Below are 16,012 nucleotides of genomic sequence, written 5' to 3' on the forward strand. Positions count from 1 at the left end.
ACTTCTCGCCTGATTTTCGAATTCTATGAATTCGGACATGCTACTCGGCTCGCATACTGATTTTAGCGTACTATATATATGGAAGTATGCAGTTTCGGACGCAGCCTTGATCTTCAGGAACAGGGTTGAGCAGCCCTGGCCTAGTGGTTAAGTGCGCCGGCATATAGCATCATGGCGCTCATGGTGACCCAAATTCAATTCCCGGCTCGAGGTCCTTTGCCGACCCTTCCCCTCTCTCTGCTCCCAATACTTTCCTGTCTGTTACCTTCACTATCCTATCCAAATTAAAGGTGAAAAAAAACTAAACTTTTTTTTTTTAAATATATACATACAATATATACCCCCCCGTTTATTTTTTTCCCCAATTTTTTCCACCATTTCTAAACATAATAGTTTTAATAACTCATTTCTAATATCTGATTTATTTTATCTTTGTCATGATAACAGTAAATAATATTAGACAAGATATTCTTCAAGACACTTCTATACAGCTTAAAGTGACATTTAAAGGCTTAACTAGGTTAATTAGGTGAACTAGGCAGGTTAGGGTAATTAGGCAAGTTATTGTATAATGATGGTTTGTTCTGTAGACTATCAAAAAAAAAAAAATCTAGCTTAAGAGGCTAATAATATTAACCTCAAAATGGTGTTTAAAAAATTTAAAACTGCTTTTATTCTAGCAAAATAAAAACGAGCAAGACTTTCTATAGAAGAGAAAATATTATCAGACACACTGTGAAAATTTCCTTGCTCTGTTAAAAATCTTTTGGGAAATATAAAAACACGAACAAGTTAAATTTCTTTAAATTTTGACTCCATATTGGCATTATTTGGAATCTAGTCTTTGCCCTATCATATTGAAAGTAATATTGTAACCGTAATATTTCCTTTCCCTCCTAAATTATTAGCCACCCTCTACATTTCTTTCCCCAATTTTTGTGTAACAGAGAGATTTTTTTAAGACATTTCTAAACATAATAGTTTTAATAACCCATGACAGCACATAATATTTGACCAGACACTAGTATTTAGCTTATAGTGACGTTTGAAGGCTTAACTGGATTATTTAGGTTGATAAGGCAAGTCACTGTATAACAGTGGTTTGTTCTGTAGACAAATCTATATATATATATATATATATATATTCCTTAAGGGGTGAATAATATTGACCTTAAAATTGATTTAAAACAATTAAAAACTCCAGCTGAAATAAAACAAATAAGACTCTCGCAGAAGAAAGCAATATTATTGGAAATACTGTGAAAATATTTGGAAAATATTTGAAGTAAAACAAAAAAATTGCAGGATGGTGAATAATTCTGACCTCAACTGTATATACTGTAAGCTGATTCTGATTGTATTATAATAGGCTTAAATCGCACAGTCAGTGCTTTTGGACTTGCCGGATGGGATTGTGCTATTTTTTATTATTTAAAAATCACATAAATCTTCTGAGAAGCACAGATTATTAAAAGCCTTCTGCATTGTTATTATCTGTAATAATTGTGTACCATCTGTAAGAGGCGTCTCAGCAGCTCCAGCGGGACGTTTATTTCTGGTCCGCTGGCTCCGCTGAACAGAGGAGACATGGAGAAACTGGAGCTGACCGTGGTGAAGTAATAATCAGGATTCACGGCACTGCCCTCGCTCAGATACGAACCTGACAAAGCAACCATCAGATTTACACTTGATCAAGAACATGAAGAACAAAGAAAAGCTTGTGTGTATTCATTAAAGTCACCCCGTTTTAACCTGGATTTGTCATCATTGTGTGAATATCTCCAGCCTCTAATGGTAAAAATGTATTAATTGTATTTGTTATAATCAGACTTGATGAAATTCAGAAACACTTTGATTGGCATTCTCCCTATGTATGTGTCATCAGAGGGGGAAAGCCCCGCCCACTATTGGTCATCTCTTATTAGCATAAACAACATTTAATTGGAAGCAGCCTTTTGAATCTGCTGCTATTATAACGGATACATTTTTAGCTCCACCCCTTTTGCACAATAGGGCTGAGAGCACAATTTAATTTGAATTTAAAGCGACAGTCACCAAAATAGCACAATTAGGATCAAAGTTTTAGAGAGTTTCACATACACTCTATGGCAGGGGTGCTCATCCCTGTTCCTGGAGATCTACCTTCCTGCAGAGCTCACCTGCAACCTTGATCAAACACACACCTGTCTTTAATCACCATGTGCTCCTTCAGATCAAATTAAATTGGTTTAGTTGTGTTTGATCAGGGTTGGAGCTAAACTCTGCAGGAAGGTAGATCTCCAGGAACAGGGTTGAGCACCCCTGCTCCAGGGACATCAGAATCTTAGTTCATATCTTGAAAAGGGGCAAAATAGGCTCCTTTTAAAACACTCCTTGCATCAGTATATAAGAGTAGATGCGATTAAGTTTCTTGGTGTTGTATTGGATCATTAAAATTAGTTGGAAAGCGCAAATAAATAATGTGATATTAAAATTAGACAAAACTGTAGCAAGAGTGTATAAAGCGAGATTTATCCTGGACAATAAATCAGTGTGTATATATTATATAACACATTTATGTTGCCATACACGAGTTATTGTGTTGAAATTTGGGGGAATACATATAAATCTAATTTACAACTTGTATTATTAATTCAGAAAAAAGTAATTAGACTGACAGAACGTGGGGTATTTGGAGAATGCAAATCCAGTATTGTTTTTAATTGAATGATTCGGTTAAATTTAAAACAGCACAATTTATGTTTAAAGCTAGGAATAAATGACTTCTGAAATGCATACACAAGTGTCTGTGGTGTGAAATTATGGAACAGTCTAGATCAGACTCTCAAACAATGTCAGGTGATTAATCAATTTAAAAAGTTGTATAAATAAATATTATTAAAGGAATATAATGATGAAGGTGATTGAAAAAGGATAAAATGAGTAAGGTATGATGACTTTTTTTTTTAAACATTTATTTGTGATTATTTTCTCAAGCTTTAACATTATGTAAAACATTTTGTACATTTAAGGATGTAATTTTCCCCCCATTTTGAACACGAAATGAATTAGCAAACAAATAAAATTAAAATAAAATTACAACAGGAATAGATAAAAGTATAGCAAAATTGAAAATATTAATTATAGTAGTTAATAAATAAATAAAAAGAATAAAATAATAATAATACTATAATAAAAAAATTATCTTTAAAAATAATTCAAATAAATAATTACCTACAGTACATGATAATGCAAATCAATATTCTGTTACATTTATAGTGGTCTTTTACATAAATATCAAACTAAACTATATTGATATCTGTTTGCACAGATTTATTTATATAAATCAGTTAAAGCAGAGAGTCTTCCTTCTTTCAAAATATGTGATCATAGGTTGCCATGTCTCATAAAATTTTTGGACAGATCCCTTCATTAAATACTTAATTTTCTCTAATTTCAAATATAAAATCAGATCACACATCCACATTGAAGCTTTACGTGCAGCTGCTGATTTCCACTCAAGTAGTATTCTGATGACATTTTAATTAATGGCTATTTTTGGGGGGGGTCTAATGTACAAATATAATCAAACATATAATATGTTAAAGATGCCAAAAGGATAAAACATGTCTCATGTAAAAAGAAGAGATAAGTAAAAGAAGAAAAAAATGTAAGTAATAGACGAATGATGTATGTGGTATTGGGGTGGGAATATAATATAATATAATATAATATAATATAATATAATATAATATAATATAATATAATATAATAATTGACCATGTTAAAATGTTTTTTTTTTTGTTAATGATATTTTATGTGTGATATTTCTGTTAGAAAATAAATAAATCAAATAAATCATTCAACTTTAAACAACAGGTTATATGGGTTTCCAAAAAACGTTTTAGGTTGTCCTTCAATGTAAACAACCTGCAAAGTTTAGCAGTGCATAAAAAAATAAAGAGATTTTATTTTTTGGTTCTGAATTGCCTTAGCGAGTCATTATATTTTTAATCTTTTGCCTGCTACTGATCTACATCAAGATCAAAGTAACTCATTTACATACACCCGCCTCCCACGATATATACAAACACTCTGAAATGGGTGTTTCCTTTCTGACATCGAAAGACCAATCAAAAGAGACTTGGCCAGCTGACCAACTAGAGAACATTTGGCTTATGGAAGGGGCTTACAAACCTTAAGCTCAGAACTGATTCAAATGAATCATATTGAAATCCTCACAAAATGATTCTAATATTAAAACACAAGTTCTGATCAAACTGCAATGCTTTCTGAGCTTAGATGCAGTTGTGTAAATTGCTTCCTTGTCCTCATTTGTAAGTATTTGGATAAAAGCGTCGACTAAATGACTAAATGTAAATGTAAACCTGTTGTAGGTCTCCAACACAATATTAGGAGACTTTAAAATAGCAGCTGACCTGCTCTTCAATAGTTTCTGTTTGATCCAGTGTTATTTTTTATATTTAACACTGAAACTAGCTGAAGTAAATTTAGCTGTAATGTAAATGTAATTGTCTACAATGTAAACAGTCTGCAAAGTTTTTCATTGAAACAGTGCATAATAAATGAAGATATTTTCACTCAAAAGAAAGAGTCGGCTCTGAATCGCCTTAACGATTCATTATATTTTTGAATCTTTTGCCTGTTCCTGATCTACATCATGATCTACATCAGCATAACCCCGCCTCCCATGACATACAAACACTCTGAAATAGGAGTTTCCTTTCGCCAAAACAGTTTAGGCCAGCTGACCAATCAGAGAACAGTTGGCTTATGGAAGGTGGAGGGGCTTACAGCTCTGAACTGATTCACATTGAAATCATTGCAAAATAATTCTAATATTAAATGCATATTCTGATAAAACGAGTCAGTTTTCTGAGCTTAGATGAATTTAAACCTGTTGTAGGAGACTCCAGTACAATATTGGGACACTTTATAACACCACATGACCTGCTCTTAGATAGTTTCTATTTGATCCAGTTTTATTTCACATTTACAGGTGAAACTAGCTGAAATTAATGTAGCTAATCTTCAATGTAAACAGTCTGTAAAGCTTTTTATTAATGATCTTCATCATGATCAAAGTAACTAATTAGCATAAACCCGCCTCCAATGACATGCAAACACTCTGAAATAAGTTTCCTTTGTGACACCAAAAGACCAATCAAAACAGACTTGGCCAGGTGACCAATCAGAGAACAGTTAGTTTATGGAAGGGGGAGGGGCTTACAGACCTTAAGCTCTGAACTGATTAAAATTAATCTTTTCCAAATCATCGCAAAATGATTCTAATATTAAGACACAGATTTTGATAAAACTGCAATGCTTTCAGAGACGCATTTAACCCTGTTGTGGGAGACTCCAGCACAATATTAGGACACTTTAAATACCACTTGACCTGCTCTTTAAAAGTTTCTGTTTGATCCAGTTTTATTTCACATTTAACACTGAAACTAGCTGAAATAAATGTAGCTGTTATTTAGCTATTCTTCAAGTCTTAATAAATAAGGATATTGTCACTTAAAAGAAAGAGTTGGCTGTGAATCACTTTAATGAGTCATATTTTTGAATCTTTTGGCTCAGACTGATCTACATTATGATCAAAGTAAGTAATTTGCATAATCTCCACCTCTTACAACATGCAAACACTCTGAATGGTTGTTTCCTTTCTGACACAGAAAGACCAATCAAAGCAGACTTGGCCAGCTGACCAATCAGAGAACAGTTGGCTTAAGGAAGGGGGAGGGGCTTGCAGCTGTGAACTGATTCAAATGAACCATATTGAAATCATTGCGAAATGATTCTAATTTTGAATGCATATTCTGATAAAATGACAATGCTTTCAGATCTTAGATGCATTTAAACCTGTTGTAGAAGACTCCAGCACAATATTAGGACACTTTAAAATACCACATGACCTGCTCTTCGATTAACAGTGAAACTAGCTGTAATAAATGTAGCTGTAAATGTAGTTAATCTAAAAGTAAACAGTCTGCATCCAAACAGTGCATAATAAAAGATATTTTCTCTCAAATGAGTCAGTTCTGAATCGCTTTAAATGTGTCATTACATTTCCGAATCTTTTGCCTGCTACTTTTTATGATTACCAGCGATCCAGCGGTTGCAGATCGCTGGTAAACACGCAGTTGGCTGGAGATCTACAAATCCGCCACATTATGGACTACATATCATGCACCGCTCACATGCACCTGTTCCCTATTCCATTGATTACACACACACGGCTAGGAGCTGCTCATGAACTGATTACATGGACTTTATAAACAGCACTTCCACACACTTCAGGGCTGAGTCTTGTTTATCTGTCAAGTTACGACACATTTTCCTTGCTCGTCTTTCTGTTGGTGACCTTAGCTTTGTTTGTTTGTCCGATGTTGTTAGCCTTTCTTCTGGATTTGCTACCATTGTTACCGTTTGCTCCTGATTGTAATCATTGCTCCTGACTGTAATCCTTGCCTGTAATCAAACCAAAACTATCAAAGAGCAGGTCAGCTGGTATTTTAAAGTCTCCTAATATTGTGTTGGAGTCTCTTACAACATGTTTAAATGCATCTAAGCTCAGAAAACAATGTAATTTTTATCAAAATATGCATTTAATATTTAAATCACAATGATCAATAGTAAAAACTTTAATCATAGAATCAAAACAACCCTCCAGTGACTAATAACACACAAACAGATTTACAGCAAGGAACAGCTGAAAGCACAGAGAAATAAAGAGGTTTATTGAGAAGGAAGTGCATGAACTCTGAACACAGGATCTGCTGAGGAATGTTGAGATGTTAAAACCGTTTGTTCACATCAGAGATTAGAGATTAGAGACACAGCAGACCTTAAATTACCTTCGAAATACTGCGGTCCTGGAGCTGTTGGAGAACAGGGTGAAGGTCCACCGCGGTCCGGACTTGCCTGAATAACAAAACACAGCAGTCAAATTAATAATACGTTAAATAAAATTATTTCTGGTCTTCATTTTCGGGCATATTGTCAAGAGAGAATATTCCTGTCAAACCCTGCCCAATCAATCACTTTTATCACTACCCCCTGCTACCTTTTTATCATTGAGTAATGCATATTTGCTCACACTTTATTATTTTAAGGTACATTTCTCGCTATTAACAAACCATCAACTTGGATTTTTGCTTCAATAAACTCCTAATTTGCTGCCTATTAATAGTTTTTAATGTTGTAGTTGGGTTTAGATGTTACATAGGATTAGAGATCATGCAATGTATCTTATAAATACAACAAAGCAGCCAAAAATAATAGGCAGGTAATAAGTAGGCCCACACAGAGCCTGAGCACACAGAGCCCATCATTCAACCTATTGTTTTAACATATTTACATATTATGTGTGCAGATATACTCATCGCCACTTTATTAGGTACACCTTTCCAACTACTCGTTAACACACATTTCTAATCAGTCAATCACATGCCAGAAACTCAATGCATGCAGACAGGGTCAAGATGATCTGCTGCAGTTCAAAGCGAGCATCAGAATGGGGAAGAAAGGGGATTTAAGTGACTTTGAACGTGGCATGGTTGTTGGTGCCAGACGGGCTGGTCTGAGTATTTCAGAAACTGCTGATCTACTGGGATTTTCACATACAACCATCTCTAGGGTTTACAGAGAAAGGTCTAAAAAAAGAAATTATCCAGAGAGTGGCAGTTCTGTGGCCGCAAATGCCTTGTTGATGCCAGAGGAGAATGGCCAGACACTTCTATCATATATAACTATTACTCTCATATACAAATAACTGCATAGAATTTATAATAGTAAACTATATAAATGCATATAGGCTAATTTATGATAGATACTCACCGGCCACTTTATTAGGTACACCCATCCAACTGCTTGTTAACGTAAATTTCTAATTAGCCAATTACATGGCAGCAACTCGATTTCATTCATTTTCATTCATTCATTTAGGCATGTAGAAATGGTCAAGACGATCTGCTGCAGTTCATACTGAGCATTAGAATGGGGAAGAAAGGGGATTTAAGTGACTTTGAACGTGGCATGGGTGTTGGTGCCAGACGGGCTGGTCTGAGCATTTCTGGGATTTTCACAGACAATAGAAGATTGGAGAAACGTTGCCTGGTCTAATGAGTCTACATTTCTGCTGCCACATTCAGATGGTCGGGTCAGAATTTGGCATCAACAACATAAAAGCATGGATCCATACTGCCTTGAATCAACGGTTCAGGCTGGTGGTGGTGGTGTAATGGTGTGGGGGATATTTTCTTGGCACACTTTGGGTCCATTAGTACTAATTGAACATAGTATCAACGACACAGCCTACCTGAGTATTGCTGCTGACCATGTCCATCCCTTTATGAGCACAGTGTCTCCATCTTTTAATGGCTACTTCCAGCAGGATAACACACCATGTCATAAAGCGTAAATCTCAGACCGGTTTCTTGAACATGACAATGAGTTCACTGTACTCAAATGGCCTCCACAGTCACCAGATATCAATCCAATAGAGTAGCTTTGGAATGTGGTGGAACGGGATATTCGCATCATGGATGTGCAGCCGACAAATCTGCAGCAACTGCGATTATGATGCTATCATGTCAGTATGGAGCACAATCTCAGGAATATTTGCAGTAGCTTGTTGAATATATGCCACCAAGGATTAAGGCAGTTCTGAAGGCAAAAGAGGGTCCGACCCGGTACTAGTAAGGTGTACCTAATAAAGTGGCCGGTAGGTGTATGGCACATATGTTGGGAGGAAACTCACGCCAACACTGGGAGAACATGCAAACTCCACACAGAAATGCCAACTGGCCCAGCCAGGACTCGAACCAGCAACCTTCTTGCTGTGAGGCCACAGTGCTAACCACTGAGCCACCATGCTGCCCCTTAAGGTAAATGGCAACAATGTATACGGGATGAATTTAAACAAACACATAACAGTTGAACATTACTATATTTAATTTGTTTGTTTAAATTCAGCCCATGCAAATTGTTGGCACTTACCTTAAGAAAATGTAATAAATCCAATGAATCTTTTCTTAGTGTACTAGAGCAATTCCAGCATTATGGATGTGACATTTGCAGTAAAAATTCAAAGAATAAATTCACAGAGAAAGTAAATGTTGACATTTACTTGACATAAAACATATGTTTAATTTTGGTTATGTTATAGTTATGTGATCAGAAAAATATCAATCTGTAAACACTTCTTTAGATTTTAAATGAGGGAAATGAACATGCGTTATGGATGTGACCAAAAAAGTATGCGAGTTTACAGTATACAACATACTTTGTAGAAATTCAGAGAATTAAACTGCACAATCCAAAGAAATAATGCCAATCTAAAGCACAAGAGTCGACTGACTATAGAACAAACTATTATTTATATATTATTATATATAACTTTTATTTTACAGTTTTACATTTATGAAGAAAAAGCTTGGTTATGCATGTGACACCTCTCCGTTATATAGGGCGAGTTATTTACAAGTTTCTGACCACTTATAAAATGTGCTCAATGTGCTGCCCATAGACTGATTTCACGCGGCCGCCATTTTCAAAAGCGAAATCGAGGCTGCGTTGGGAAGAAACCCGGAAGTATAATTGGGAATAACTTAGGAATGTTGTGTAACTGGCTATATATCTTATCAGCGAAGATAAAGTGACACAAATTTATCATTTCTCTGCCTTCCGGGTGACCTGAAGGTCTGTTCTGAATGAATGGTGAATGTAAAAAGGGATATCCGAGCTCATTTTCAGCTAAGTTAAGGGAAATGGCACTAGTTAGCTAACGTTTTCTTTCCCAAACACACGTTTTAGATGCCATTCATCAAACTCAAGGTAATAAACTGATTCTTTCACTATATTAGACTTGTCACGATACTGAATTAAAAGAAAGACCGGCAATTTCGCGCTAACATTTAAGGCAATGTTGATGGCTTTCTTAAAAACAGCGCTGATTTGCCATTGTGTTCACATGATCAACAGAAATGCTTGTGATTGGCCGAGAAGGTCATCCGTTCACCCGCCGCTGTATACCAAGCACAAACACAGATGAGCCGAGCGATCTGCTTGATGACTCGACTGATCTTGACGGCTGCTTCACGCTCCAGTCTGTGTATCTGTGTTTGCACTGGGTGAAGAGTCCAAACCAAACACAGATACACGGAGACGGAAGCACAAAGCCGTGAAGAGACAGGCGTGTCGAGACATCCACGCTCAGCAGCGCTTCCATGTTAGCGGGGAAATAGCCGGGTTTAAAACTTCAGTACCAGGACAACACTATCACAGAAAACACGAGGATGTGCTGCAGAGGACTGCAGTGTTTTATCGCTCAGGCTGAAACAGGAAAGCGTCCTCACGGTGTTTAACTGGTGCCATGAGCTGAAGCCCAGGAGGACACTTAAGCATATCACTGAGATTGTGATGTTGTTTGATGCTAAATTGCTTTTAATTGTTTAAAATAAACTTACTGAATAATATTAAAGTGATGGTTACACCATTTCTGCATTTTGAAATCTCGGCAACAGCTGGAGGTAGTACACGGCATGTTACTGCAATGTTTACAGTGCTCGTCCTATACTTCCGGGTTTCTTCCCACCACAGCCTCGCTTTGGTTCTTTAAAATGGCGGCCGCGTGAAGTAAGCGTATAGTGTTGGATTGTCAATGCAACCCTCTTCTCCCACTCTTCACACACTGATAGCAACACCGCAGGAGAAATGCAGCACAGGCTTCCAGTATCTGTAGTTTCAGGAGCTTCACATCTTGTATTTTATAAGTGGTCATTTTATAAGTGGTCAGAAACTTGTAAATAACTCATGAAAGAATAAAGTTACAATAAAACCAAGCACACCATTGTTTTTCTTGTGAAATTCTCAATAAGTTTGATGTGTCAAATGACCCTCTTCCTATTGAAAAAACAATAGGCACTCGTGTGACTTTGATAAATCATATATAATTGTTTAAAAACATTGACAGAGACATTGTCTGTGTGCGAAACCGCCTACTACTCAGTAGGTACTGCATTTGAATTTAAACGTACTACTCGGCCGGTAGAAAAGTACGTTCTATACAGTATGAACGTGAAAAGTATGAATGGAATTAATACATGGACGTACTACATCCGCCAATTTGTCATGGTCACATGCCCTACCTGCGTCAGTTGCGTCACATGAGAGAGATTGAGAGAGAGAGAGAGCTTTGCCTGTGTGTGAGCTTATGTGTGTGTGTGTTAGTGCGCGCGCAAATGAGAGAGAGAGAGAGAGAGAGAGAGCTTTGTCTGTGTGTGTGTGTGTGTGCTTGGTGCTTATGTGTGTGTGTGTTTATACAGACAGCTTGTTATAGTCTGTCTGGACTCTGTATAGCTGGGTGGTTTTCGGTTTCGTTCTTACCCCGTTCTTTAGCGTGATCGGGCGCGGCGGGTAGAAAACGGGGCGGGTCGGGCAGCGGGACAACAAATGCTGAATATAAGCGGGAGCGGTCGGGTTCGTGCTAAAACCTGGCGGGTGTGGGCGGGAACGGGATTCAAAATTTAGTCCTGCGCAGATCTCTACATCATGGGATAGCATAGCGTGCATGGGATGTGCACTCCAGAATCTCGCCGGAAGTAGCAAGTCATCCGGTTAGTTCTCGCATACTGATTTTCGAATTCGGACATACTAATCGGCTCACATACTGATTTTAGCGTACTATGTAGTATGGAAGTATGCAGTTTCGGACGCAGCCATTGAGGACTTCACTGTACTCTAAAATACTTCCTTACACAAAAAACATAGAAATGGTTTCGCTTTTTTGGTGAAAAAAAAAAAAAACACCTAATTTTTTTATGGCAAGGTTGGCATTTGTATGGAATTGCTCACTATCTTTTTATTGATTATAACTTTCAGGTTTTATTCTATAAACGCATGTTACCTGTGCGTCGAGGTTAGTGGCGGTGCTCTTGCGTCTCAGCGTGTCGCTCTGGCAGACAGTCAGCAGTGAACTAGGCAGAATGGAGCGGAAGTCATTGAAGGATCTTCTGCGGATGCCTTCGGTTTCCACTGATCCACGGACAGGTGTGGCAGGGGGCGGAGCTCCACGGGGAAACAGCTGACAGAGGAGGGGCTCGTCTGCATTACTATAGCGGCCGAACGCCCGGGCCACACCCAGCAGACACGGAACCACGAACCGGCACAGATGAACTGAAGAGGAGGAGGAGAACATCAGTCAATGTCATGATGAAAACCAAATATAATACCGACAGATTATATATATATATATATATATATATATATATATATATATATATATATATATATATATATATATATATATATATATATATATATATATATACTCATGTGATATTGCTCATATATATTTATACATATACATATATATATATGTATATGTATAAATATATATGAGCAATATCACATGAGTATATATATATATATATATATATATATATATATATATATATATATATATATATATATATATATATATATATATACATATATACATATATACATACATACATACACACATTTATATACATATATATACACAACAGATCTGTCTGGTTCTCAAATCTGATTGGCTGATAGCCGTGCGATATTCTGCAATATCGGAACTCCTACAGCCTCTTTACCCTTTGTGTATTACTCCGCCCACATACAGCGAGCAAAAAGCATATATATATATATATATATATATATATATATATATATATAAAAACCTTGTTGTCGCTGTGGCGTTCACACTAAACGACACTATGTGAATTATCCACAAGAGGGGGGTCACACACTGCATGATCTGACAACAACTCGTTCCCCAACAGCTCATTTAAGCTACCAAACCACAGCCAATCAAATTTTGAGGGAGGACTCATCAAAAAAAGCTGAACACTATTGGCTGCTTGTGTGCTGATGACATCAATGACAGCGTTTCAAGCATTCAAGGAAGCATTTAAAAACATCGTCAAATGAGCTGATTCATCAGCGAATTAATCACTCATCTGCAAGTTTCGAGTGGATAGATACACAGAGAGTTTTTAATTTTTGTAATTGTATAACACACCCTGCCGTTTTCTAACTATCAGTGTATTTCTTTCTGACATTGTTATTTTTTTAAAAATGCAAAACAGTAAAGAACTGAGCATTTCTGCCTTAAATTACCATATTGGTCAGCATGACTGCAAGCATGTCTGATACTTTTCGCTGTGACTTTAAATATGTGTGCATTTTTTTGCCTAGCAACTTCCTGCTAACATAAACAAAACTTTCTGATGGCAAAAACATCAATTTACTTCAGATATCTTTCAAAACAGCATATTCTGTGCTGTTAAATAGCTCCTGTTTGAAAGTGAAAATGAAAGCCAAGACCTTTTCGTGTTCTAGTATCTTAACTACATATTTCTAGGCTGTATTACCAAAGAAATTATGTTTTTAGGGTAATGGTGTCATTAAAGATGATGCCAGACATTCAAAGCTTAATTTTAATATCTCAATAATAGCTTTGAATGTAAATATGTTGTGGCAATTTGGCGTTTTATATGAGAACGGTCAGAATAAGCAGTATGGTAATTCTAATAGTTACAGAATTCTAGTTCCACTGTTAATATAGCCTACTCTCATGTTTGTGCTAACGCAGAAAGAAGCGAGTGCACCGATGCCCATTCTGACCAATCACAGATGTTTCTGCTGAGCTCCTGAACACACAGCCATTCAGCTCATGTTGATATGCTCTCTCATTGGCTGCAGCTCGTCACTACATCTGACCACATGTGGGGTTGAGTCGGCCGACTGCTCTGGAATATTCAGCATGCTAAATATTGGATTTCCGCCTGCGAGGTGTCGGCGACGCGTCAGCGAGCCTCATTGATGCGTTGTTCAGTAGTTCACACATAAAGACTGGCGAGCGCCGTGCACCCGCAGATTTCTTTGCATTTATTATGCATTTTTATTTTATTTTTATATTTACTGTTTTATTTTTATTCCATTTCTTTATTTTTCTGCCGTCTGGCCCCCTCCAAGCTCAAATGTCAGGCTACATCTATTGCTCATCATTAATTATTCCTTACATACTGTATTATTGAATAATGTCACATGTCTAGTGTGAACCCAGCCCTGTGTGTGTGTACCTCGTATTTACAAATGTCCCCACAAGTATAGCAATTCCAGTCAAATTTGACCTAATGAGGACATTACAGAATATACAGTCTGCACAGTAAAAAAAATCATTATGGATGTGGGAAGTCTCCATAAAGACAGCTTCACAAGTGTGTCTTCGTGTGTGTGTTTACATTTTATTCCCTATGTTATTGCAAGTATAGCAATATACTTGTATATAGCAATATATGTACATATATATTATGGGGACATTACAAAACATACAGTCTGAAATCATTATGTATATAGGAGGTCTCCATAAAGACAGCTCTACAAGTGTGTGTGTGTGTGTGTGTGTGTGTGTGTGTCCATCACCTTTATCATGATTCTCAGGCGTCTGGCAGATCTCCAGCAGAGACTGCATTACATCCATGATGGCTTCCAGAATCTGGACAGAAAGATTTTGAATGAGTGCATTAGGTAAATAACTAAGAGTGTAACAAAGATATGCTGAAGATCAGACCTGTGTGCGAGACTCTGGGTCTTTCTGAGCCACGTCAGACAGCAGCGTCACCAGACAGAAGCTGAAGTTCTCCGCCATCGGGAGAGACTCTGATCACACACAAAAAATAAAGTCACTATACATGGAAACACACCGTAATAAACTGCTGTATTATGAGGATTTATGCTAGAGGGCTGCTGAATGCTTGATTCTGATTGGCTGATGAGCATTCTAGTTATTTTCAGAAAAAAGCATCATGGCGGAAAATAGTGTTTTTTTTTTTTATTCATAATTGTCAATAACTTTCAGTATTTTTTTTTTGTTATTTTTCATCATATAATTTTAGTTTTGAATTATTGTATTTTTTATTTTATAGTTTTTGCTATTTTTCAGTGTTTCTGATAATAACTTTCAGTATTCTTTGTTTTTTAAATGTATTTTTATTTTATAATGTTTTTGTTATTTTTTGGAGTTTTGTCAATAACTCAGTATTTTTATTACTTTTCATTATATAATTGTTATTTTATAGAATTTTTGTTATTTTTCAGTGTGTCTGTAAATAACTTTTAGTATTCTTTGTTTTTTATATATTTTTAGTTTATATTTTTTGTTATTTTTTTGTATTTTTGTCAACAACTTTCAGTATTTTTTATTACTTTTCATTATTTATTTTTAATTTACAGTGTTTTTGTTATTTTTCAGTACATTTTTCAAAAACTTTCTGCATTATTTTGTTAGTTTTCATTATATATATTTTAATAACATTTTTTTGTAATTTTTTGTAACTTTTTTCATAACTTACATTATGTTTGGTTATTTTTCATTATATAATTTTTATTTATAATGTTTTTGGTATTTTCCAGTATTTTAAAAAAAAAATTCTATATTTTTTTATTTTTAATTATATAATTTTTATTTTATAGTGTGTTTGTTATTTTTCAGTATTGTGTTTAATAATTTTCAGTGTTTCAATATTGTTCACTACATAATTTTTATTTCTTTAATGAACCTAAAAGAGCACATGTCACTCCGCTGCTCATCCGTTTGCACTGGCTGCCAGTTGCCGCTCGCATCAAATTCAAAGCTCTGATGTTTGCTTACAAAGCGACTTCTGGCCTTGCTCCTTCTTATCTGCTCTCACTTCTGCAGATGTATGTGCCCTCCAGAAACTTGCGTTCTGTGAATGAACGTCGCCTCGTGGTTCCATCCCAAAGAGGGAAGAAATCCCTTTCCCGAACTCTCGTGTTCAATCTGCCCAGTTGGTGGAATGAACTCCCAAACTGCATCAGAACGGTAGAAAAACTCGCTGTTTTCAAAAAATGACTAAAAACTCAACTATTTAGTCTCCACTTTCCTTCCTAATCTGCAATTCCCTCTCTGGTTCTACCGCTAACTGTATTACAAAAAAAATAAAAATTC

The 16,012-nt window shown here is 36.1% G+C and overlaps 1 protein-coding gene across 7 annotated transcripts in view; it reads right to left on the minus strand.

The window, feature by feature from the left end:
• The window catches only part of pi4kab (phosphatidylinositol 4-kinase, catalytic, alpha b), a 151,871-nt gene that overhangs the window by 120,721 nt on the left and 15,138 nt on the right, over nt 1–16,012 (minus strand). For all 7 annotated transcript variants that reach the window (NM_001441535.1, NM_001441534.1, NM_001441539.1 and 4 more), the window contains 5 exon segments: nt 1,512–1,660; nt 6,861–6,927; nt 11,912–12,180; nt 14,467–14,539; nt 14,615–14,703. In NM_001441535.1, coding sequence (NP_001428464.1) covers nt 1,512–1,660; nt 6,861–6,927; nt 11,912–12,180; nt 14,467–14,539; nt 14,615–14,703 — 647 coding nt within the window.

The sequence above is a fragment of the Danio rerio genome, chromosome 8 (assembly GCF_052040795.2).
Source record: "Danio rerio strain M-AB ecotype USA chromosome 8, GRCz13ab, whole genome shotgun sequence".
NCBI classification, from domain to species: Eukaryota; Metazoa; Chordata; class Actinopteri; order Cypriniformes; family Danionidae; genus Danio; species Danio rerio.